General features: G+C 39.9%; 1 protein-coding gene and 1 non-coding gene across 2 annotated transcripts in view; both read left to right on the top strand.

The window, feature by feature from the left end:
• The window catches only part of NEDD4 (NEDD4 E3 ubiquitin protein ligase), a 176,392-nt gene that overhangs the window by 22,713 nt on the left and 129,603 nt on the right, over nucleotides 1–24,076 (top strand). Inside the window, exons 2-4 of the mRNA XM_017543382.2 lie at nucleotides 9,360–9,433; nucleotides 22,033–22,111; nucleotides 22,202–22,240. Coding sequence (XP_017398871.1) covers nucleotides 9,360–9,433; nucleotides 22,033–22,111; nucleotides 22,202–22,240 — 192 coding nt within the window. The remainder of the gene's footprint in view (nucleotides 1–9,359; nucleotides 9,434–22,032; nucleotides 22,112–22,201; nucleotides 22,241–24,076) is intronic.
• LOC119473393 lies at nucleotides 18,837–18,940 on the top strand. Its single transcript, XR_005202595.1, has one exon. It is a non-coding gene; the product is annotated as a small nucleolar RNA U13 (small nucleolar RNA).

Below are 24,076 nucleotides of genomic sequence, written 5' to 3'. Positions count from 1 at the left end.
TGAAGTTGCTTATCAGTTTCAGGAGATTTTGGGCTGAGACGATGGGGTCTTCTAGATATACAATCATGTCGTCTGCAAATAGAGACAATTTGACTTCCTCCTTTCCTATTTGAATAACCATTATTTCTTTTTCTTGGCTCATTGCTCTGGCTAGAACTTCCAGTACTATGTTGAATAGGAGTAGTGAGAGAGGGCATCCTTGTCTAGTGCCAAATTTCAAAGGAATGCTTCCAGTTTTTGCCCATTCAGTATGATATTGGCTGTTGGTTTGTCATAAATAGCTTTTATTATTTTGAGATACGTTCTGTCAATACCCAGTTTATTGATGGTTTTTTAGCATAAAGGGCTGTTGAATTTTGTCAAAGGCCTTCTCTGCATCAATTGAGATAATCATGTGGTTTTTGTCTTTGGTTCTATTTATGTGGTGAATTACATTTATAGACTTGCATATGTTGAACCACCCTTGCATCACTGGGATGAATCCTACTTGATCATGGTGGAGAAGCTTTTTGATGTGCTATTGCAATTGGCTTGCCAGTATTTTATTGAAGATTTTTGCATCTGTGTTCATCATGGATATTGGCCTGAAGTTTTTTTTTCTTGCTGAGTCTCTGCCGGGTTTTGGTATCAGGATGATGTTGGTCTCATAAAATGATTTGGGAAGGATTCCCCCTTTTTGGATTATTTAGAATAGTTTCAGAAGGAATGGTACCAGCTTCTCTTCATATGTCTGGTAGAATTCAGCTGTGAACCCATCTGGATCTGGGCTTTTTTTGGGTGCTAGTTTCTTAATTCCTGCCTCAACTTCAGAACTTGTTATTGGTCTATTCACGGTTTCGACTTCTTCCTGGTTTAGGCTTGGGAGGATGCAAGTGTCTAGGAATTCATCCATTTCTTCCGTGTTTACTAGTTTATGTGCATAGAGTTGTTTGTAATAATATCTGATGATGGTTTGAATTTCTGTTGAATCTGTGGTGATATCTCCTTTATCATTTTTTATTGCATCTATTTGATTATTCTCTCTTTTCTTTTTTCATTAACCTGGCTAGTGGTCTATTTTGTTGACCTTTTCGAAAAACCAGCTCCTGGATTTATTGATTTTTTGAACGTTTTTTTGTGTCTCTATCTTCTTCAGTTCTGCTCTGATCTTAGTTATTTCTTGTCTTCTGCTAGGTTTTGAGTTTCTTTGATCTTCCTTCTCTAGCTCTTTCAATTTTGAGATAGGGTGTCGATTTTAAATCTCTCCTTGCTTCTCATGTGAGCATTTATTGCTATATATTTTTCTCTATACACTCCTTTAAATGTGTCCCAGAGATTCTGGTATGTTGTGTCTTCGTTCTCATTGGTTTTGAAGAACATCTTTATATCTGCCTTCATTTCGTTGTTTGTGCAGTCAACGTTCAAGAGCCAGTTGTTCAGTTTCCATGAAGCTGTGTGGTTCTGAGTTAGTTTCTGAATTCTGAGTTCTAATTTGATTGCACTGTGGTCTGAGAGACTGTTTGTTATGATTTCCATTCTTTTGCATTTGCTGAGGAGTGATTTACTTCCAATTATGTGGTCAATTTTAGAGTAGGTGCGATGTGGTGCTGAGAAGAATGTATATTCTGTGGATTTGGGGTGGAGAATTCTGTAAATATCTATTAGGTTTGCCTGATCCAAGTCTGAGTTCAAGTCTTGGATATCCTTGTTAATTTTCTGTGTGGTTGATCTGTCTAATATTGACAATGGGGTGTTAAAGTCTCCCACTATTATTGTGTGGGAGTCTAAGTCTCTTCGTAAGTCATTAAGAACTTGCCTTATGTATCTGGGTGCTCCCGTATTGGGTGCGTATATATTTAGGATCGTTAGCTCTTGTTGCATTGATCCTTTTACCATTATATAATGTCCCTCTTTGTCTCTTTTGATCTTTGTTGGTTTAAAGTCTATTTTATCAGAGATGAGAATTACAACTCCTGCTTTTTTTTTGTCTCCATTTGCTTGGTAAATCTTCCTCCATCCCTTTATTTTGAGCCTTTGTGTATCCTTGCATGTGAGATGGGTTTCCTGGATACAGCACACTGATGGGTTTTGGCTTTTTATCCAATTTGCCAGTCTGTGTCTTTTGATTGGGGCATTTAGTCTATTTACATTTAGGGTTAATATTGTTATGTGTGAATTTGATCCTGCCATTTTGATGCTAGCTGGCTGTTTTGCCCGTTAGTTGATGCAGTTTCTTCATTGTGTTGATGCTGTTTACGATTTGCTATGTTTTTGGAGTGGCTGGTACTGGTTGTTTCTTTCTATGTTTAGTGCCTCTTTCAGGAGCTCTTGTAAAGCAGGCCTGGTGGTGATGAAATCTCTCAGTATTTGCTTGTTTGCAAAGGATTTTATTTTTCCTTCACTTATGAAGCTTAGTTTGGCTGGAAATGAAATTCTGGGTTGAAAGTTCTTTTCTTTAAGGATGCTGAACATTGGCCCCCACTCTCTTCTGGCTTGTAGAGTTTCTGCTGAGAGATCTGCTGTGAGTCTGATGGGCTTCCCTTTGTGGGTAATACAACCTTTCTCTCTGGCTGCCCTTAGCATTTTCTCCTTCATTTCAACCCTGGTGAATCTGACGATTATGTGCCTTGAGGTTGCTCTTCTTGAGGAATATCTTTATGGTGTTCTCTGTATTTCCTGGACTTGAATATTGGCCTGCCTTGCTAGGTTGGGGAATTTTTCCTGGATGATATCCTGAAGAGTATTTTCCAGCTTGGGATTCATTCTCTCTGTCACATTCAGGTACACCTATCAAACATAGATTAGGTCTTTTCACATAGTCCCATATTTCTTGGAGACTTTGTTCATTCCTTTTTACACTTTTTTCTCTAATCTTGCCTTCTTGTTTTATTTCATTGAGTTGATCTTCGACCTTTGATATCCTTTTTTCTGCTTTGTCAATGCGGCTGTTGAAACTTGTGCATGCTTTGCAAAGTTCTCATATTGTGTTTTTCAGCTCCATCAGTTCACTTATATTCCTCTATAAGTTGTCTATTCTCCTTAGCATTTCATCAAATCTTTTTTCAAGGTTCTTAGTTTCTTTGCATTGGGTTAAAACATGTTCTTTTAGCTCATGGAGTTTCTTATTACCTGCCTTCTGAAGCCTGATTCTGTCAATTCATCACACATTCTCCATCCAGCCTTGTTCCCTTGCTGGTGAAGAGTTGTGATCCCTTGTAGGAGGAGAGGCATTTTGGTTTCAGGTGCTTTCATCCTTTTTGTGCTTGTTTCTTCCCATCTTTGTGGATTTTTCCACCTGTCGTCTTTCAAGTTGTTGACTTTCAGATTGGGTCACTGAGTGGACATCCAGTTTGTTGATGATGAAGTTATTTCCTTCTGTTTCTTAGTTTTCCTTCTAACAGTCTGGCCCCTCTGCTGTAGGACTCCGAGGTCCATTCCAGGCCCTGCTTGCCTGGGGATCACCTGCAGCAGCTGCAGAACAGTAAGGGTTGCTGCCAGTTTCTTCTTCTGCTATCTTTGTTTCAGAAGGATACCCACCAAATGTCAGTCTGAGCTCTCCTTTATGAGGTGACTCTTTGGATATACGGGGGTCAGGGAGCTGCTTGAGGAGACAGTCTGTCCTTTATAAGAGTTCAGGTGCTGAGCTGTGATTTCCGTTGTTTATTTAGAGCTGCTGGGCAGGTACGTTTAGGTCTGCTGCAGCAGAACTCATAAACTCCCTTTTTTTTCCCCCAGGTGCTCTGTCCCAGCTAGTTAGGGCTTTATTTATGAGTTTCCGTTGTGCTGCTGCCTTTGTATCTGGACTGCCGTGCCCAGCAAGGAGGCAGCCTAGTCACTGTTTGCCTGCAGAGGCTTTGCTGAGATGTTGTGGGCTCCACCCGGCTGCCATGTGAACTTCCCTGCAGTCCTGTTTATATGGGTGTAGTTAGAACTGCCTCGGCAGTGGCGGCCCACCTCTGTAATAGCGGACTCTCTCTGTAATGGAGGGCTGCCTCGGCAACGCGGGCTGCCTCAGCAATGGCAAACTACCTCCGTAGTGGTGGAGTGCCTTGGCAATGGCGGACGCCCCTCCCCCACAGAGCTGGCCCTTCCCGGGTTCATCTGTGCTTGCTGTGAAACTCTCAACCCAGAGCATTTCCAATTGCTGTTTTTTTGTGGGGGTGGGACCAACCGTGCCTGATCGCCTGGCTCCCTGCCTCAGAGCTTTTATTTTTAGTTGAACGGTTGACTCTCTCCCAGGTGTTCCAGTCGCCTTTCAAAAGGCACCGGGATCTGTGTGATTTCCCGTGCGGCAACCTGCTGCGCCGGCTGAAACAGCAGCGCAGAGATTTGCGGAGTTTTTTGCCTGGGAATCTCCTGGCCTGGCTCCGTATTTCAGTCCCCTTTTTAATCAGATGAATGGGTGACTCTGCCTTCCCAGAGCTCCAATCGCCAGCTAAAATGGTGCCTGGACCCATGTATTTTGTACACCTGCCCTGGGGTGCCAGCAAAGCAGCCGCACCGGCCAAACCAGCCGCACTGGCGACCCGTGGGGCTCCTCCACCTGGGAATCTCCTGGTCTGTGGGCAATAAAAATCCATCTGGAAATGGGGTGTCCACTCACCCTCTGCACTTTCACTGGGAGCTGCAATCCTGAGCTGCTCCTAATCGGCCATCTTGGATCCTCCTCCGGCATGCTTTGTTACTTTATTCTTCTTTTATTTTTACTCCTCTGACGGTGTATTTTCAAATAATCTGTCTTCAGACTTGCTAATTCTTTCTTCCTCTTGATCAGTTCTGCCATCAAGAGATTCTGATGCATTCTTCAGTTTGTCATTTAATTTTTTCAACTCCAGAATTCTGCATGATTCTTTATGAGAATCAAAGAGATTTTCAATCTCTTTGTAAAATTTATCTGATAGGATTCTGAGATCCTTCTTTGTGTTGTGTTGTATTTCATTGAGCTTCCTCAAAACAGCTATTTTGAATTCTCTGACAGTTCACATATCTGTGTCCCTCTGGAATTGGTCACTGGTGCCCTATTCAGTTGGTTTGGTGAGATCCTGTTTTCCTGGATGATGTTGATGCTTGTGGGTGTTCCTTAATGTATGAACATTAAAGAATTAGGCATTTATTCTAATCTTCAGTCTGGGCTGATTTGTACCCATCCTTCTTGAGAAGGCTTTCCAAGAATTCAAAGGGAATTTAATGTGATCCAAGTCTTTGGTCACTGAAGCCATATATGAACATATTAGTGGGCACCCCAATCCCAGTAATGTTATGACTCTTATAGTCTCATAGAGGTACCACCTTGCTGGTCTTGGGTAAGATCTGGGAGAATTTCCTGGATTACCAGGCAGAGACTCTTGTTCTCTTCCCCTACTCTCCCCCAAAGAAATGGAGTGAGTCTGTCTCACTCTGTGTTCTGAGCTGCTTGAAGTTGGCAGAAGGGTGATACAAGGACCCTTGTGGGCACCACCACTGGGACGGTGTTGGGTCACACCTGCAGCCAACACAGTACTGGATCTTGCTCAAGGCTTGTGGTAACTGTTTCCTGGCTATTGCTTGTGTTTGTTTAATACCCAAGGGCTCTTCAGTCAGCGGGAGATGAATTTGCCAGGACCAGGTCTTTCCCTTCAGTGCAGTAGATTCCCTTCTGGCGCAGGGTGGGTCTAGAAATGATGTCAAGGAATTGGGGCCTGGGATTAGGCACTTTAGGAATCTGCTTGGTGCTTACTTTACTGGGGCTGTCATGGTAACCAGGTTGCAAGACAAAGTCCTTTTTGCTGTTCCCTTTGATTTCCTCAAGCAGAGTCTGCCCATGGCTACCACTGCCGCAGACCACTGGCCACTACAGTCTGGCTACTGCTGATATTTATTAAGGGTCCAAGGTCTCTTTAATCAGTAGGTGGTGAGTCCTCCCAGGCCTGGGTCTCTCCCTTTAGGACAGTGGGCTTCCTTCTGGCCCAGAGTGGGTCTAGAAATGCCCTCTTGGAGCTAAGGCCAGTCTGATTGGTTCTTTATTTTACTGTGGCTGAGCTGGTACCCAAGTTGCAAGACAATGGTTTTTTTACTTTTCCCTCTCCGTTCCTCAAGCAAGAGTCTTTCCCTGTGGCCATCACACCTGGGAATGTGTTGGATCACACCCAAAGCCAGCATAATACTGAGTCTTGCCCAAGGCCTGTGGCAACTGCTGCCTGGCTACCCCTGATTTTTATCCAAGGCTCAAGAGCTCTTTAGTCAGCAGGTAGTGAAATCTGCTAGGACTAGGTCCATTCCTTCAGGGTGGTGGATTCCCCTCTGGCCCAGGATGGGTCTAGAAATGTCTGGGAGCTAGAACCTAGAATGGGGGATCAGGACTCTGGTTGCTGCTTTATTTTGTTGTGGCTGTGCTGGTATCCAAGTTGCAGAACATAGTCTCCTCTATTCTTCTCTCTCCTTCTAGAGCTATGAACTGAACTGTCTGAAGTTGGAGGAGGAGTGATACAAGCATACCCTTGGCCATCCTGACTGGTGTCTCACTGGTTCATGTGCATCCCAAGTCTACTGGCTCCAAGCCCAGCACAGTACCAGGACTTGCTCAGGGACTGCAGTGCTTATGGTCTAGACTGCCTTTTAAGTTTATTTAGGATCTCAGAATGCTTTAGCGTAGAGGGACAAGGCTTGCCCAAACTCAGCCTCAAACTACTGGGATGGATGATTCCCCTCTTGCTGAGGTTGGTCTAAATTCTACTTCCATGGGTGCCGGCTGACTTCTGCACTGTGTTGCCTTCCACTGTGACAGGGCAGCACTGAGTTCCAATGCAAAGTCCCACATTCATTTTGCTCTTCCTCCCCCAAAGGCATAGATTGTCTCTTAGCTGCCACTGCACTGCCAGGGTATGTGGGAGGGGTGGTGTAGGCTGTTCAAGACTGTCTTTCTTACCCTCTTCAGTGCCTCTTTCCTTGATATGATGTTAAAACTAGGTACTGTGATCAGTCACTTGATTTTTTGGTTCTTACGAAGGTGCTTTCTTGTTTGAAAAGTTGTTCAATTTGATGTTCCTTGGTGGAGACTGTCGCTAGAGGGTTTGAATGGGCCATCTTGCTCCGCCTCCTTTTCCACATTTGTCGATCTTAAGTAATGCTCCTGTAAATACCGTTGTACTTAAGTCCTTGTGTACGTAGATGTACATTTATCTAGGGAAACATCTAAAAATGGAGCTCCTGGGTTTTTGTTTTAGAACTTTAGTAAGCATGTCAAACATCTCTTTAGAATGATCCATCAATTTATACTCCCACCAACAGTACATTAAAGTTCTTTCAGCTGACTGGTGAGATTATCTTTTCATATATTTCTTAGCCATTCTATGTGATATATTATACTTGGTTAATTGTATTTTACATATGGATTTTTAGGAGTTCTTCACATATTCTGAGTAATTATCATTTGTCTCAATGATATATATTTTAGATACTTCTATCATGTATATATTTTAGATATGTCTACACGAAGAAGTATCTAAAATATCCCCTTATCTTTTTCATTTTGCACATGATATTTTTTTCTCATACTAAAGGTATATGATTTTATTATTGTGGAATTTAATAATTTTTGCTGTTAGTGTTTGTATTTTTTTAATTGTTTCAAATGATATAGAACTACTCTAAAATTTTAAATGAATGTTTTAAAAAGCTTTTACTTTTAGACTTTATATGGAATTTGGTTTTATGTTTTAGTATAAGAGAGTGATTGAACATTATCATTTACTTCTTTACTCATTTTTACTCTTCCGTATGAATTTTGGAATTATTTGTAAATATCCATGAAAAAATTTGAAGAGGCAGTTGGAATTGTATTAAATTTATAGATTACTTTGGAGAAAAAATATAATATTAAATATTTTCACACATAAACACAGTGGATTTCTCCATTTATTGAAGTCTTGTTTATGTTCTTCAGTATTTTATAAATTTTTTTATAGGATCTTGCTCAGTCACCCATGCTGGAGTGCAGTGGTATTCATAGCTCACTATAAACTCAAACTCCTAGGCTCAGGCAATCCTCCTGCCTCAACTTCCCTAGTAGCTGAGATTACAGACAGAAGTCACCATGGCTGGCTTAATTTTTTGGAGGGATGGGGTCTTGTTATATTGCCCAGGCTGGTCTCAAACTTCTGGGCTCAAGTGAGTCTCTCACCTTGGCCTCCCAAAGTGCTGTGATTATAGGTGTGTGCCACCATGCCTGGCAATATTTTATAATGTTATCTGTGAAGGTTTTTATATTTCTTATTTTATTTCTGTTCTAACAGTTTTGTAATGTGAATTTTTTAAAAAAGTATGCATAATGTTTTATAATTTTTTCTTACCTTTTTATATTGAACAATTTTAAATATACAGAACAGTTAAAATAATAGTATAAGTAGTACAGTATACACCTGAATACTCAAGAACTAAATCCACAAATTGGTAGCATTTTGCTTATTCTTCTTTATTTGTATTTACACACACGTAGACACAGCATGGTCATGTTCAATTTTTTACTTGCTAAGTTATTTGAAAGTAAGTTGCAAACTTTATGCTACTTTATCCCTAAACACTTCAGTCTGTATCTCTTAAATCTAAGACCCTCTTTATAAAACCTCCATGCCATCATACCAAAGATGTTTAATATTTGATACATTACAATATCCACACATTGTTGTATACTCTGTTGTCTGTTGAATGGGATTTTTTAAATAACCTTTTCTAAGTAGTTATTACAAATAATTGTGGGCTGGGTGCAGTGTCTCATGCCTGTAATCCCAACACTTTGGGAGGCTGAAGCAGGCAGATTACCTGAGGACCGGAGTTCAAGACCAGCTCGGCCAATGGTGAAAGTCCGTCTCTACTAAAAATAGATAAATTAGCCAGGCATGGTGGTGCATGCCTGTAATTCCAGCTACTTGGGAGTTTGAGGCATGAGAATCACTTGAACCCAGGAGGCAGAGTTTGTAGTGAGCCAAGATCACGCCAGTGCACTTCAGCCTGGGCAACAGAGTGAGACTCTGTCTCAAAAAAAAAAACATAAAAAACCCCAAAAACCAAATGATGATGAAATTTCACTTTTGTGTATGTATATAACAATAATTAGAAATTCATATTAGTTGCAATACTTTGGCTTTGGATTTTCTTGGACACAGTGATAAATTCTTATTCAGTGTAATAATTTGACTCAAGTTTTTGCTTATCTTTGTAAATAATCAGGTCATCTACAAATAATTTTCTTTTTTCCTATGTAACTTTTAACCAAATTAATTATTGAAAAATTCTTCAATTAATTTTAATATCCTAATTACTTTATTTGATAAATATTTTTAGAAGATTGTGTCTTAGTTAACTTATAAGTACATAAAAATTAAATCTAAATTTTTGTATTTTAGGAAAATTCACGAATTGTGAGAGTAAAAGTTATAGCTGGAATAGGCCTTGCCAAGAAGGATATATTGGGAGCTAGGTAAGTATATCAGTGTGGCCTATAATTTTAAAACTTTGCATTTGTTAATTAATTTTTTCTAAACTTTAGTTAAAAATCAAATAGTATTAGTAAATTGCTGTGGAAAATATACAATAATATTTCCAATTGGTGGTTTATTAAATCTCTTGGTGTCCGAATTACTAAATTTGTGAAATTAGGCAGAAGTACAAATGATAGCAATTATTATAGAATACATTATTGAACTCTGCTTCTGGAAATTTGTAAAATTCTAACAGACTAATTCTTTAGCAGATGACAACCAGAAACTCTGGACTTAGTACAAAAAGCAGCAACCTGAAGGCAGTGGAAAGCGAACAGAGCAGGCAGATTCTGGTGGGAAGTTTGTGTTTGGAAGAAGGGAATGGTACTGAGTTCCTGATACTATAAATCGGTCTGAGGGCAGGTAGAATCAGAACGTGGAAAAATTGTAGTCTTCATGGCCTGGGAAAGTAGCAGAATCCAAACTTTGTTTCAATTAAAAATCAAATAGGGCTGAGTGTAGTGTCTCACGCCTGTAATCCTAGCACTTTGGGAGGCTGAAGGAGGTGGGTCACTCGAGGTCAGGAGTTCCAGACCAGCCTGGCCAACATGGTGAAACCCTGTCTCTACTAAAAATACAAAAATTAGCCAGAGATCACTTGAACCCAGGAGGCGGAGGTTGCACTGAGCCGAGATCGTGCCACTGCACTCCAGCCTGGACAACAGAATGAGCCTCCATCTCAAGAAAATAAATAAATAAATATCAAATAGTATTAGCAAATTGTTGTGGAAAGTAGAATAATAGTATTTCCAATTGGTGATTTGCTGAATCTCTGAATCTGAAGAAAGCATGGCAATGGTAAGGATTCTGGAAGGGAGAGAGCTGAAGAGTACAGCAACTCAGCTGAAGGCAAAAGCTCTGAACAAAGCCTAAGAAACGGGATTTGGAAGACTGAGGCAGATGGATTGCTTGAGCTCAGGAGTTTGAGACCAGCCTGGAAAATATGATGAAACTCCATCCCTACAAAAAATAAAAAAGTCAGCTGGGCATGGTGGCGTATACCTGTACTTCCTGCTACTTGGAGGACTGAGGAAGATTGCTTGAGCCTGGGTAGTTGAGGCTGCAGTGAGCCAAGATTGTGCCACTGTCCTCTAGTATGGGTGACAAAGTGAGACCCTGTCTCAAAAAACAAACAAAAACAGGATTTGTGGCTCTTGTCCAAACAAGATAATTGATAGCATGATTGTCTTAATCTGTTTAGCGTTGCTGTAACAGAATTCCTAAGACCGTGTAGTTTGTAAAGAAAAGAGGTTGATTTGATAAGTGGAAAGTTTAAGATTGGGGTTTTGCATCTAGTGAGGGCCTCAGGCTGCTTAAAATCATGGCAGAAAGGGGAAGGGGACCTTGTGTACGCAAAGAAATCACATGGCAAGAGAGGAAGTAAGGGGAAGGTGTGCCAGCCTCTTTTTGACAAATAGAGAGGAACAAATAGAATGAGAACTCACTCACTCCCAAGGAAGTTCATTAACCTATTCAGGAGGGATTTGCTCCCATGACCCAGATTGCTCCAACCAAGACCCATCTTTCAGTATTACCACATTGGGAATCAAAATTCAAATTGCACTTTGGAGGGTACAAATAGCCAAACCATTGCAATGATAAAAGAGGCAAACACACACACACACACATACACACACACACACACACAAACAGCAAAATTCAGTCTCCAAAACTTAACATTTATAATGTATTTCCAGGATATAATGCAAAATTACTTATCTAAAAAGAACCAGGAATATAGAAGTCATTTTTCAGTAGAGAAAATAAAATATGCCTACAATAAATTTAAAAAAAATAGGAAATGAAATGGAAACTATAAAAAAAAATGAAAATTCTAGAATTGAAACATACAGCGTTTGAAGTTAAAATTGTTGGGTGGATTTATCAGCCAAATGGAGAAGAGGAAAGATTAAAACTGAACTTAAAGATAAATCAGTAGAAATTGTTACCTAGCTAGAAGATGAGAGAGAGGAGGAAGACGAAGATTGGAGGTAAAGAAAAGAAAACACAAACAAAAGAAGAGAGCCTTGGGGATTTGTTAGATAATATCTAACAGTCTAACACTGGTATCATTAGATAATATCATACAGTCAGAAAGGGGAGGGAAAGAAGAAGGCAAAATATATTTTGAGGAAAAAAACGGCCAAGTTTTGTTTTTTTTTTTCCAAATTTGATTAAATTCATATAGTATTAAAAAACACCAAGCAGGATAAATGCTAGGAACACAATGAGGTACATAATAGTCAAACTGTTGAAAGCCAAGAATAAAGAGAAAAATCTTGACAAAAGAGGAAAATATGACACTTTCCACATGGGGGAACTGCAATTCAATTAATTACTGACTTCTTACCCAAAACTATGGAGTCAGGAAAAAATGGGACAATAAAATAGTAACCGTCAATCTGTAATTTTATATTCAGTGAAAATATTTTTTTAAGGAAGATGAAAAAATGACATTTTCTAAAAAAAGACAACTAGAGAATTCATTGTTGGCAGACCTTCTTTGTAAGATATCTTAAAGTTCTTTCATCTGAAGAAAATTGAAACCAGATGGACACTCAGGTCCTCAGGAATGAAGAACATCAAAAATAGTAAATATCTGGGAATATGCAAAACACGTTTTGCTTTTATCATCATACCTTTTTAAAATAAGACATATGCCTGTTGAAATCCCAGCTAACAACATTGTTTTGTAAGATTTATGTTGTATGTTAATGGAATACATATAACAACTATAACATAAAGGATGGAGACAGTATGAGTTATGGACCTATTTAGTAGAATGGTACAATACTAAGTATAAGTGGAATAAAAAATTAATGATGTATATTGTAATATCCAGAGAAACCAATAAAAAATGCAAAGAATTACAGATAAAAAAAAAACAGTAGATTTTAAAATGAAATTCTTGAAAAACTAAATTAAAAAGTCAGGAACTTGAGCCCAGGGGTTCAAGACCAGCCTGGGCAATAAAGTGGGACCCCATCTCTACAAAAAGTCAAAAAATTAGCCAGGTGTGGTTGTATGCACCTGTAGTCCCAGCTACATAGGACACTGAGGTGGAGGATCACTTGAGCCCAGGAAATCAAGGCTGCAATGAGCTGTGATTATGCCATTGAATTCCAGCCTAGGTGACAGAGTGAGACCTTGTCAAAAAAAAAAAAAAAAAAAATTTAAAACTTTAAAAAAAAACAGAAAAGGAGGAAAAAATGATCAAAAAAAGTTAAAGAGGCCAGGCCTGATGGCTCATACCTGTAATCCCAGCACTTTGGGAGTCTGAGGCAGATGGATCACCTGAGGTCAGGAGTTTGAGACCAGCCTGGCCAACATAGTGAAACCCCATCTATACTAAAAATTCAAAATTAGCCAAGTATGGTGGCTCATGCCTGTAATCCCAGCCTCTCAGGAGGCTGAGGCAGGAGAATCACTTGAACCCGGGAGGCAGAGGTTGCATTGAGCCAAGATCACACCATTGCACTGTAGCCTGGGCAAAAGAGCAAAACTCCATTAAAGAAAAAAAAAGCCAGAAAAGGAGGAACAAATGATCAAAAAAAGTAAAAGAGGCTCGGTGCAGTGGTTCACACCTATAATCTCAGCACTTTGGGAGGCAAAAGCAGGCGATTACTTGAGGTCAGGAGTTCAAGAGTGGTCTGGCCAACTTTGTGAAACCCCATCTGTACTAAAAATGCAAAAATTAGCTGGGCTTGATGGCAGGCACCTGTAATCCCAGCTACTTGGGAGGCCGAGGCAGGAGACTCACTTGAACCCAGGAGGTGGAGGCTGCAGTAAGCCAACATCATGCCACTGCACTCCAGCGTGGTTGACTAGCTCCATTCTAAGTCGAGAAAAAAGAAAGAATAAAAAAAACAAATAAAAAAAAAAAAAAAAAGGAAAGGGCAGGGCCATGGAAAATAAACAATAAACCTGGTAAATCTAAATCCAGTTATATCAATAATTACATGAAACATTAATGGATTAAAATAAATAGGAGGTGGGAATTGTTAGGATAAATTTTTTTTGAAAGACCCAACTATATACTGTACTGTCCTACGAGATACGCTTAAAATATAAAGACATGCTAAGTTGAACGAAAGTGGACACAAAAAGATACGCCATGCAAACAGTGAGCATAAATAGAGTGAAGTGGATATATTAATATCTGATAAAACAGATTTCAACGCAAAAATATTCAAACATTTCATGATGTTAAAAATGAACTCAATCAGGAATATATAGCAATCATAAATGTGTGTGTTCCTGCTAAAAGAACTTAGAAAAATATGAATCCAAATTTGACAGAATTAAAGGGGAGATTTTAAAAAATCCCACAGTCATAGTTGGAGGCGTTAACACTTCTCTTTCAGCAGTTGATAAAACAACTAAATAAAAAAAATCAACAAAAACATACATTTGAACAATATTAGGAACAACTTTTACCTAAGAACACTATTTCTAACAACTTTATTATCAAGTGTACGTGGTACATTCACCAGCATAGACCATATATGGGCTGTATTCATTTATTGCTGCATAATAATATTACCACAAACATAGTTGCTTAAAAGAACATACATTTATTTTCTCATGGTTTCCGTGGTTCAGAAGTTCTTGCATTGTTTAACTGGTTCCTCTCCTACAGGGTCCTCTGTTACAGGGTCTTACAAAGCTGCTGTTGTATTTTTTTTTCTAATTTGGTCTTGAAGTCTCTTTCATGAGAGTGTCTGTAAACTCTAGCCCTGCCCTGATGAGACTTTATGAATTTGGATGTAGATGTTTACAGTGTGCCTTTCATGGTATGTCTTTATCCTGGCAGGTGCCCTCATGCCTAAGTGCCTGACTCATGTCCAGGTGTTCCTGTCATATAACTTGCATATCCTGGCAGATGCCCTTATGGCTCTTGTCTGACCTGTGTTCATTTTATTTCTACTGAAATAGCAGATAGCCACTCTGTAGGAGAATCCTGACAAAGAAGTTAGGGTTGAGTTTATCAGTCAGGTGAGACACAAGAGGTAACTCAACAAAACACATGAAATAACAGCAGTTTATTACTTAAAGATGCCAGAAAAAAGAGGGCAGCATGCGTCCCAGGACTGACAGGAAGTGGGGAGCCATCTGGACATGCACATTCAACTAGTGAGGAGCGGGGATGGGAGAAAGAGTGCAAGGGACCTGTGGGCTGAGGCTTTTATTGGGGGCCAGGGCATTTTCCAAGCACGTTTTCCTCAGGGAGTTGTGTTTGGTGGGTTTAGAGTAAGCAGGCACAAACTTCGTGGAGTCATGCTGTGTCTGAGAAATCTGTATTGGGGTTCTCTAGGGGGACAGAACTAATAGGATAGATGTATATATGAGGGGGAGTTTATTAAGGAGTATCGACTCACATGATCACAAGGTGAAGTCCCACTATAGGCTGTCTGCAACCAGAGGAACAAGGAAGCCAGTCCAAATCCCAAAACCTCAAAAGTAGAGAAGCCAACAGTACAGCCTTCACCCTACAGCCAAAGGTACAAAAGCCCCTGGTATATCACTGATGTAAAACCTGAAGAACTTGGATTCTGATGTTTGAGGGCAGGAAGCATCCAGCACTGGAGAAAGATGAAGACCGGAAGACTTAGCAACTCAAGTCCTTCCACGTTCTTCTGCCTGCTTTATTCTAGCTGCCCTGGCAGCTGATTAGATGGCACCCACTCAGACTGAGGATGAGTCTGCCTCTCCCAGTCCACGGATTGAAATGTTAATCTCCTTTGTCAACACCCTCACAGACATACCTAGGAATAATACTCTGCATCCTTCAGTCTAATCCAGTTGACACTCAGTATTAACCATTACAGAGAGGTGGTTACTGTGGCATATTTATTCAGTCCTTGGGGTTGTGGGGTTGGTAGAGCAAGTCAAGTGGGTTGAATCTACTTATTCCTTAGGGAGTTGATTACCAGGAGGCAATTGTGTAAGGTAGTTATCTGGATTGATCACACTGAGGAGATGAGAGGAGATAGAGAACTGGAAACGATGCTAAGGGTGACTAAGACCTGCTTCTGATATAAAAATGTCCAACTTAACATTTGAGTGCTGATGCAATATAAAATGCTAGGAATTCACTTCAGCTGTCATTAGGTATTGGTAGGGCTGTGGTCTTATCTGAGAGTTGCCTGGGGAAGGACTCACTTCCAAGATAATGTGGTTGCTCGTGGCATTCAGTTCCTTGCAGGTTCCCAGTTTGAGCATTTCCATTTCTTACTGTCAGCTGGAGGCCATCTCAGCTCCTTGCCATTCAGCAGTTCACAAGCTGGCAGTTTGCTTCTTCAAAGCTAGCAAAAGAGTCTCCTAGCAAGATGGGTTACAATCTTATGTATAATGTAATCACATACTTTTTGTCCCTTTGCCATAATCTATTGGTTAGAATATACAGATTTTTCCCATGCTTAAGAGGAGAGGAACACAAAGAGCATGAACATTAGGAGGTGGGAATAATAGAAGCCACCCTAGTGTCTGTCTGCCCCAGTATTCTGGGCCATAAAACAATAAACCACATTCTTTTGAAATGCACATGGTACATTCACCAACATAGACCATGTGTGGGTCCGTAGGACAAGTCTCAGAAATTTTCAAAAAATTAAAATATATACAAGATGTTCTTTGAGAACAATGAAATTAAATTGGAAACCAATAATATTAAGATCTAGAAAAACTGCAAATATTTGAAATTTAATCAGTACACTTCTAAATAATCTATATGTCAAAGAAGAAAACATTTTGAACTGAATGAAAATGAAAATACAGCAGTATCACAATTGTGTGATGTAGCTAAAGTATATTCAGAGGGAGATGTATATCTATAAAATGCTTAACTTAGAAAAGGAGCAAGATATAAATGAATGTTTTGAGTTCTGACCTTAATAAATTAAATGAAGAGTGAATTAATTCCAAACTAAGTAAAAGGAGGAAATAATAAAATAAGGGCCAAAATCAATAAAGAGAAAATGCAGGAAGCTGGATCCAAGATGGCTGAATAGGAACAGCTCTGGAGTGCAGTTCCCAGAGGGAACAATGCAGAGTGTGAATGATCACTGCATTTCCAAATGGTTTTTACTGCCCACAGACCAGAAGATTCCCTGGCTGAAAAGTGCCATGAGTCTCCAGCATGGCTGTTTCAGCTGGCACTGTGGGTCTCCACACAACAACTCACACAAATCTGGGTGGCTGTTTTAACCGGCACCTGGAATGCCTGGGAAACAGAGCTGCCCATTCAACTGAAAAAAAGGGGGCTGAAACAGGGAGCCAGGAGATCTGGCTTAGCAGGTCCCACCCCAACAAAGATGAGCAATCTGAAATGCTCTGGATTGAGAGTTTTGCAGCAAGTGCAGCTGGACCCAGGCCAGTCCAGCTCGATTAGGGGAAGGGCATCAGCCATTACCAAGGCAGTCCACCACTACTGAGGCAGTCTGCCATTACCGAGGCAGCCCACCATTACTGGGCATTCTGCCATTACTGAGGCAATCCACCTTTACTGAGGTAGTCTGCCACTACCGAGGCAGTCTGCCATTACTGAGGCAGTCTGCCATTACTGAGGCAGACTGCCATTACTGAGGCAGTTCTAACTGTACCTCTGTAAACAAAACCACAAGGAAGTTCACACAGCAGCTGGGCAGAGCCCACGGCAGCTCAGCAACACCTCTGCTGGCAGACTGTGACTAGACTACCTCCTTGCTGGGCAGGGCATCTCTGAAAAAAGGTGGCAGCACGTCAGGAAGTTATAAATAAAGCCCCACCTTCCCAGGAAAGAGCACCTGGGAAGAAAGGTGGTTATCAGTTCCACTGCAGCAGACTTAAACGTACCTGCCCAGCAGCTCTGAGCAGAACAATGGAGCTCCCAGCTCAGGACTTGAGCTCCTATAAGGGACAGACTGTCTCCTCAAGCAGCTCCCTAACCCCCTTATGTCCAAAGAGACACCTTGTAAAAGAGAGTTCATGCTGACATCTGGCAGGTACCCTTCTGGGACGAAGATAATAGAAGAAGAAACCGGCAGCAATCGTTACTGTTCTTTAGCCACCACAGGTAATCCCCAGACAAGCAGGGTCTGGAGTGGACCTCCAGCAGTCCTACAGCAGAGGGGCTGACTGTTAGAAGGAAAACTAAAAAACAGAAATAACTTCATCAAAAAAGATATCCACTCAAAGACCCCATACAAAAGTCACCAACTACAAAGACCACAGGTAGAAATCCATAAAGACTGGAAGAAACCAGCACAAAAAGGATGGAAACACCCAAAACCAGAACACCTCTCCTCTAAGGGATCACAGCTCCTCACCAGCCAGGGAACAAAGCTGGATGGAGAATGAGTCTGATGAATTGACAGAAACAGGCTTCAGAAGGTGGGTAATAACAAACTTCTCTGAGCTAAAAGAACATATTCTAACCCAATGCAAAGAAACTAAGAACCTTGAAAAAAGGTTTGATGAAATGCTGATGAGAATAAACAGCCTAGAGAAAAATATAAATGAATTGATGGTGCTGAAAAACATAACAGAAGAACTTTGCAAAGCATACACAAATTTCAGTAGCCAAATCGACTGAGCAGAAGAAAGGATATCAGAGATTGAATATCAACTCAATGAAATAAAATGAGAAGGAAAGATTAGAGAAAAAAGAGTGAAAAGAAATGAACAAAGCCTCCAAGAAATATGGGATTATGTGAAAAGACCTGATCTATATTTGATAGGTGTACCTGAATGTGACGGAGAGAATGAATCCAAGCTGGAAAACACTCTTTAGGATATTATCCAGGAGAACTTCCCCAACCTAGCAAGGCAGGCCAACATTCAAGTCCAGGAAATACAGAGAACAGCACAATGATGTTCCTCAAGAAGAGCAACCCAAGGCACATAATTGTCAGATTCACCAGGGTTGAAATGAAGGAAAAAATACTAAAGGGCAACTAGAGAGAAAAGTCAGGTTACCCACAAAAGGAACCCACTCAGACTCACAGTGGTTCTCTTGGCAGAAACCCTACAAGCCAGAAGAGAGTGGGAGCCAATATTCAACATCCTTAAAAAAAAAGAACTTTCAACCTAGAATTTCATATCCAGCCAAACTAAGCTTCGTAAGCAAAGGGGAAATAAAATCCTTTATGAACAAGCAATTGCTTTAAAATTAAAAAAAAAATGTTTTTTAAAATTAGCTAGGTGTGCTGATGCATGCCTCCAGTCCCGGCTATTCAGGAGGCTGAGGTGGGAGGATCACTTGAGCCCAGGAAATTGAGGCTGCAGTGAGCCATGTTTGTGCCACCTTACTCCAGCATGGGTGACAAAGCGAGCCCCGTCTCAAAAAAAAAAAATGTAGTATTGATCCTTTTGTAGTTTATAAGTGTCATGACGGGGTGTTCGTGCGCATGTGTAAGATGCACCACTCTTGAAGCTTGTTACAACATGGGCAGATTACCAGTCTCACATTAAAAAAAAAAAAAAGAAAAGAAATGTAGTATATACGTACAGTGTTTAACATTCAGCCTTTAAAAAGAAGGAAATTCTGCAATATGTAACAGTACAGATTAACTATTAGGATAACATGCTAACCGAAATAAGCCAGTCACAGAAGGACAAATATTGCGTGTTTCCATTTGTATGAGATGTCTAAAATAGTCAAATTCATAGAATCAAAGAGGGGAATGCTGGTTGGTGTATTGGGGTAAGAAGTGAGTAGGAATGGAAGCTACTAATTAACAGGCATTAAACTTCAGTCAAGCAGGAAGAATAAGCTCTAGAGATCTGCTGTACAACATTGTGCCTAAAGTTAACATTAAGTATGTACAATTAAAAATTTAAGAGAGTTGAGCTGCCAAGTGCAGTGGCTGATGCCTGTAATCCCACCACTTTGGGAGGCTGAGACAGGCAGATCGCTTGAGCCCATGAGTTCAAGACCAGCTCCGGCAACATGATGAAACCCTGTTTCTACCAAAAAAAAAAAAAAAAGCATAATTAGTCAGGCATGGTGATGTGTGCCTCTAGTCCCAGCTACTTGGGAAGCCGAGGTGGGCAAATCACCTGAGGTTGGGAGTTCAAGACCACCCTGACCAGCACGGAGAAACCCTAAAAATACAAAATTAGCCAGGCTTGCTGGCGCATGCCTGTAATCCCAGCTACTCGGGAGGCTGAGGCAGGAGCATCGCTTCAACCCAGGAGGCAGAGGTTGTAGTGAGCTGAGATTATGCCATTGCACTCTAGCCAGGGCAACAAGAGTGAAACTCCATCTCAAAAAACAAAAAAAAACAGAAAGGAGAAAAAAGGGCAAAGTTCTTGAAGAGACAGTGTCTGTGGATTATCCAAGTCTATTTGTCTAGCTGGATGGTGAGATTAGGGATAGATATATAATTATATTAACATTTTATATTTATATTTAATAATATATAGTTAGTTGTAAAAAAACATGGATAAGATTGGAAAGGGAAAATGTAGAGAGAGCAGAGGGCTTGCGCAGTACTTGAGGGAACATCAGTATTTAACTGGCAAATGGTAGAAGAGAAGCCTAAGTAAGCCACTGAAGAAGCAGAGTGGTGTGAGGAGAGCTGGAAGAGATGTGTCGTAGAAGTGAAGTGAGATGAGTGTTTCAAAGATAAAATGGTCGGTAGTATCTAATAACATAAAGAGAGCCAAAAAAAATAAGTATCTGGAAAATGTTGATTGCTTTAACAAGATTGGTGACTTTTCAATAGCCTTTTCAGAGGAGTGAGTCTGAAGGGAAGAGACAGAAAACAGACCTTAGGGTTTTGAAGAGTAACTGGAATTAAGGAAATGAAGAAAAGGAGGTAGTATGCTATAGTGGTTAAGAGTATAGGCTCACGCCTGTAATCCCAGCACTTCACCTAAGATCAGGAATTCAAGACCAGCCTGACCAACATGGTAAAACCGCATGTCTACTAAAAATACAAAAATTAGCTGGGTACGGTGGGGCACACCTGTACCAGCTACTTGGGAGGCTGAGGCAGGAGAATAACTTGAACCTGGGAGGCGGAAGCTACCGTGAGCCAAGATCACGCCATTGCACTCTGTCCTGGGTTACGGAGTGAGGCGCTGTCTCAAAAAAAAAAAAAAAAAAAAAAAGTATGGCCTCTGGAGCCAGGTGGTGGAGTTTCAATCCTGGCTGTCTGCTTTCTAGCTCTATCTGTATGAAATAAAGAAAGGAATAGTACCTACCTCATAGGTGGATATAAGGATTCAAAGAATTAATATACAAAACCTGCTTACGGCAGTGTCTGTCACAGAGTACTATGTAAGTGTTCTTGTTTTTGTTATTACAGATTATTCTCTTAAATGATTTGACTGAGAATGGAAGAAAAAGATGTGTTTTCGTTTGCTGAGAAGGGAGGGAAAGTCAAGGGGAAGAGGAGTTTAAAAACATTTATATGCCTAGAGAAACCTAGATCAAAGAAAAAGCCAAAGGTCTCAGGAGAGCAGTGAGAGCAGATGATGCAAGGTTCCAGAGGAGGTGGGAGAGAACTGAACAAGGGGGATTAGACGGAAAACCAGAGGACTCCTGACTCACTAGGTTAGGGGTAGGGATGGGTTCTGTTAAATACCAGTATGTTGGAAGTGGTCTGGTGACATGGTATGAGGAAATGGAGTTGGGGAAAGGATAGTTTGGCTTAGTTTGGAGGGAATTTGGTGGAGAATGGTAAGTACTTGGGATACCCAAGGGAAATAGAAATTTAACCATGGGCAAGTAGTGTTCAAAGTCTTGTGGTTTGCAAACCTATGTATCACAAGATCTTCTTTCTCCATGTCTCCTTGTAGAAGTGGTATATATAACATACAATTTTTTTTGTTTGTTTGTTTTGTTTTTTTTGGGAAGGAGTCTTGCTCTGTAGCCAGGCTGGAGTACAGTGGTGCGATCTTGGCTCACTGCAGCCTCCACCTCTCGGGTTCAAGCAATTCTCCTGCCTCAGCCTCCTGAGTAGCTGGAACTACAAGCAAGAGCCACTACACCCAGCTAATTTTTGTACTTTCAGTAGAGACAGGATTTTACCATGCTGGCCATATGGTCTTGATCTCTTGACCTTGTGATCCGCCTGCCTCAGCCTCCCTAAATGCTGGTATTACAGGCATCAACCACCGTGCTCTGCCCATAGTTACATTTTTTAAGTGAAAGCAGTTTGCCTTTAATTTATAAGAAAAGTTTACACCCATGAGATAACTTAGAACAACCTGAAGTCTTACAAAACCAGTCTTAGAATCATTGAATTAACCATCTTAACTCAAAAGAAGAAAGAATGTAATAAAAAAATCAAACAAATTTTAAAAATTGAAAGGTTATAATCATTAGGCCTGTGATTAAAAAGGTTTTCTTTCTAATTGTGCCTTTCGCTAACGTGGTACTTCAGGCTTTTAACGAGATACAGAAATTACTTTAATTGTTTACCTGACTTTTAAATGTAAGAAATCATTATAGATATAATTAACAAGGAAAACTGTGAATTTTATAGTTTGGGTAATCTGCAGTTGGGGTAAGCAATAATTAAAATTTTTCTTTCTTTTTTTTTTTTAACAGTGATCCTTATGTGAGAGTGACATTGTATGACCCAATGAATGGAGTTCTTACAAGTGTGCAAACAAAAACCATTAAAAAGGTTAGACTTAGCAATATTCAAAAAGTTTTTAATGTACTTTGTTTCATTTTTACATTACAAAAATGTGATTCTATGTTTATTATTTTTTAGAGTTTGAATCCAAAGTGGAATGAAGAAATACTATTCCGAGTAAGTATGTATTTTATTTTACTAAAGTGAAAAAAGTAAGGTTTTTTTTCAGGAGATTAGAATAATAAATTCTCATTTATGATATTTGAAGATGTATCTCAGGATTTGCCCAAAGTTGTGAAATTGTAAAAGGAATTGAAATTGGGGATGACATGGTCCTAAAACCATTTATTTTATGAAAAACATAAATATAAGATAATGGAGAGATTAAAGACTGGAATTATCTCATTCTAGTAAAACTGATTTAGAGACTGTACACAATAGTCTGATTCCAGTTGAGCAGATTCAGTGTTTTCTCATAAAGATGATGCAAATTATATTTGTGTCTCCCTAGTCATTTATTACTAAACACATTGAGGGTTTATCAAGTGAATATATATATTTTTTTAATGCACATGTCACTTACATTGCTGCCTTTCCACCCCATCTGCCTCATTTACCATCAGAGCAAACTCCAGTCAGCAGTTATTTCCTGGTTCCTCAGCAGGGCCCTCAAACTGGCAGTGTCTCCTTGTACCTATTTAGTATCAGGGTCCTTTCTGTTGCCAGAATCGAAACTCTACCAGAGCAGTGGTAGAGATGCATTTCAGGAATTTCCCCTCCGGATTATTCCCACTTTTATCATCCTTAAAATCTTCTTCCTTGTCCTCATATTCCCTTTTAGCTATTGACTCGTTTCTCTGTTCACCTGAATATGGAACGTTCATGGGAGAGTTGTCTGCCCTCATCATTTCTTCTTCTCCGGGTTGCTCATTAACCCACTCTACTCTACTCTAACTCATACCCCTGTCACTCAGATGAAACTGCTGTTATTTAGGTCACCAGTGACTTCCCTGCTGCCAGGTTCATCTCATCTCATCTTACTCATGCTCTTCGCAGCATTTGACATGACAGATCATTTCCAAAACACCAGCCTCTCTGAGGGTATCGTACTTGATTTCAGTAAGGAAAGCAAAAGCCCTTCTTCTGTGCTTCATGTTTAAAGATTTTTGTTTTGTTTTGTTTTGTTCAATTTTAATAAGGTGAATTTGAAGGAAAGAAATTGCTGACACTAAGGGCAAGGCAGCTGTTGCTGCAAAGATCCAGCCAGCGGCACCAATTAAGTTGCCTCTGGTTTTTTGGTTTGAAGAAAGATTTTCCCCATTCTATCTAGTATGACATAAAAACAACATTTTAAATCGGTTTGGAAATTTTGGATTCTTGAGGAAATGGTATTGAATAAATTGGATAGTCATATGAAGAAAAATGAAGCTAAATTTCTGTTTTTACTATTTCACCAGAATAAATTCCAGACTTGATAGTGTCTGGTTTTGATTGCTTTTTTGGCACAAGTGTTGCTTAGGAGTGAGTTTTTAAATTCCCAACTTGTTGAGTTATTTATTTATTTATTTATACTTTTATTTTATTTTACTTATTTTGCTACATTTTTCTTAGAATCATGTATTTTCAACATATTTCAAAGCTTTCTTTCTATCTCTTTTTTCTAATATTATTGGCTTGCCCATGTTTAATAATGTTTCGCCATAATAACTGGATATATATTTGTCTTGTTTTCAATTTTAGTGGGAATGCATATAGCTTTTTATTGTTATTATTATTTTTTTTACCTCTTTTTTTTCCCATTTATTTTATTGCATTTTAGGTTTTGGGGTACATGTGAAGAACATGCAAAATTGTTGCATAGGTACACACGTGGCAGTGTGATTTGCTGCCCTCCTCCCCATCACCTACATCTGGCATTTCTCCCCTTGCTATCTCTCCCTAGCTCCCCACCCCCCACCGTCCCTCCCCTATTTCCCCCCAGCTGACCCCAGTGTGTAGTGCTCCCCTCCCCAT

The sequence above is a fragment of the Cebus imitator genome, unplaced genomic scaffold (assembly GCF_001604975.1).
Source record: "Cebus imitator isolate Cc_AM_T3 unplaced genomic scaffold, Cebus_imitator-1.0 Scaffold154, whole genome shotgun sequence".
In the NCBI taxonomy this organism is placed as follows: Eukaryota; Metazoa; Chordata; class Mammalia; order Primates; family Cebidae; genus Cebus; species Cebus imitator.
Note: the sequence above shows the minus strand (reverse complement) of the source record. Positions and strands in the feature narration are given on the sequence as shown.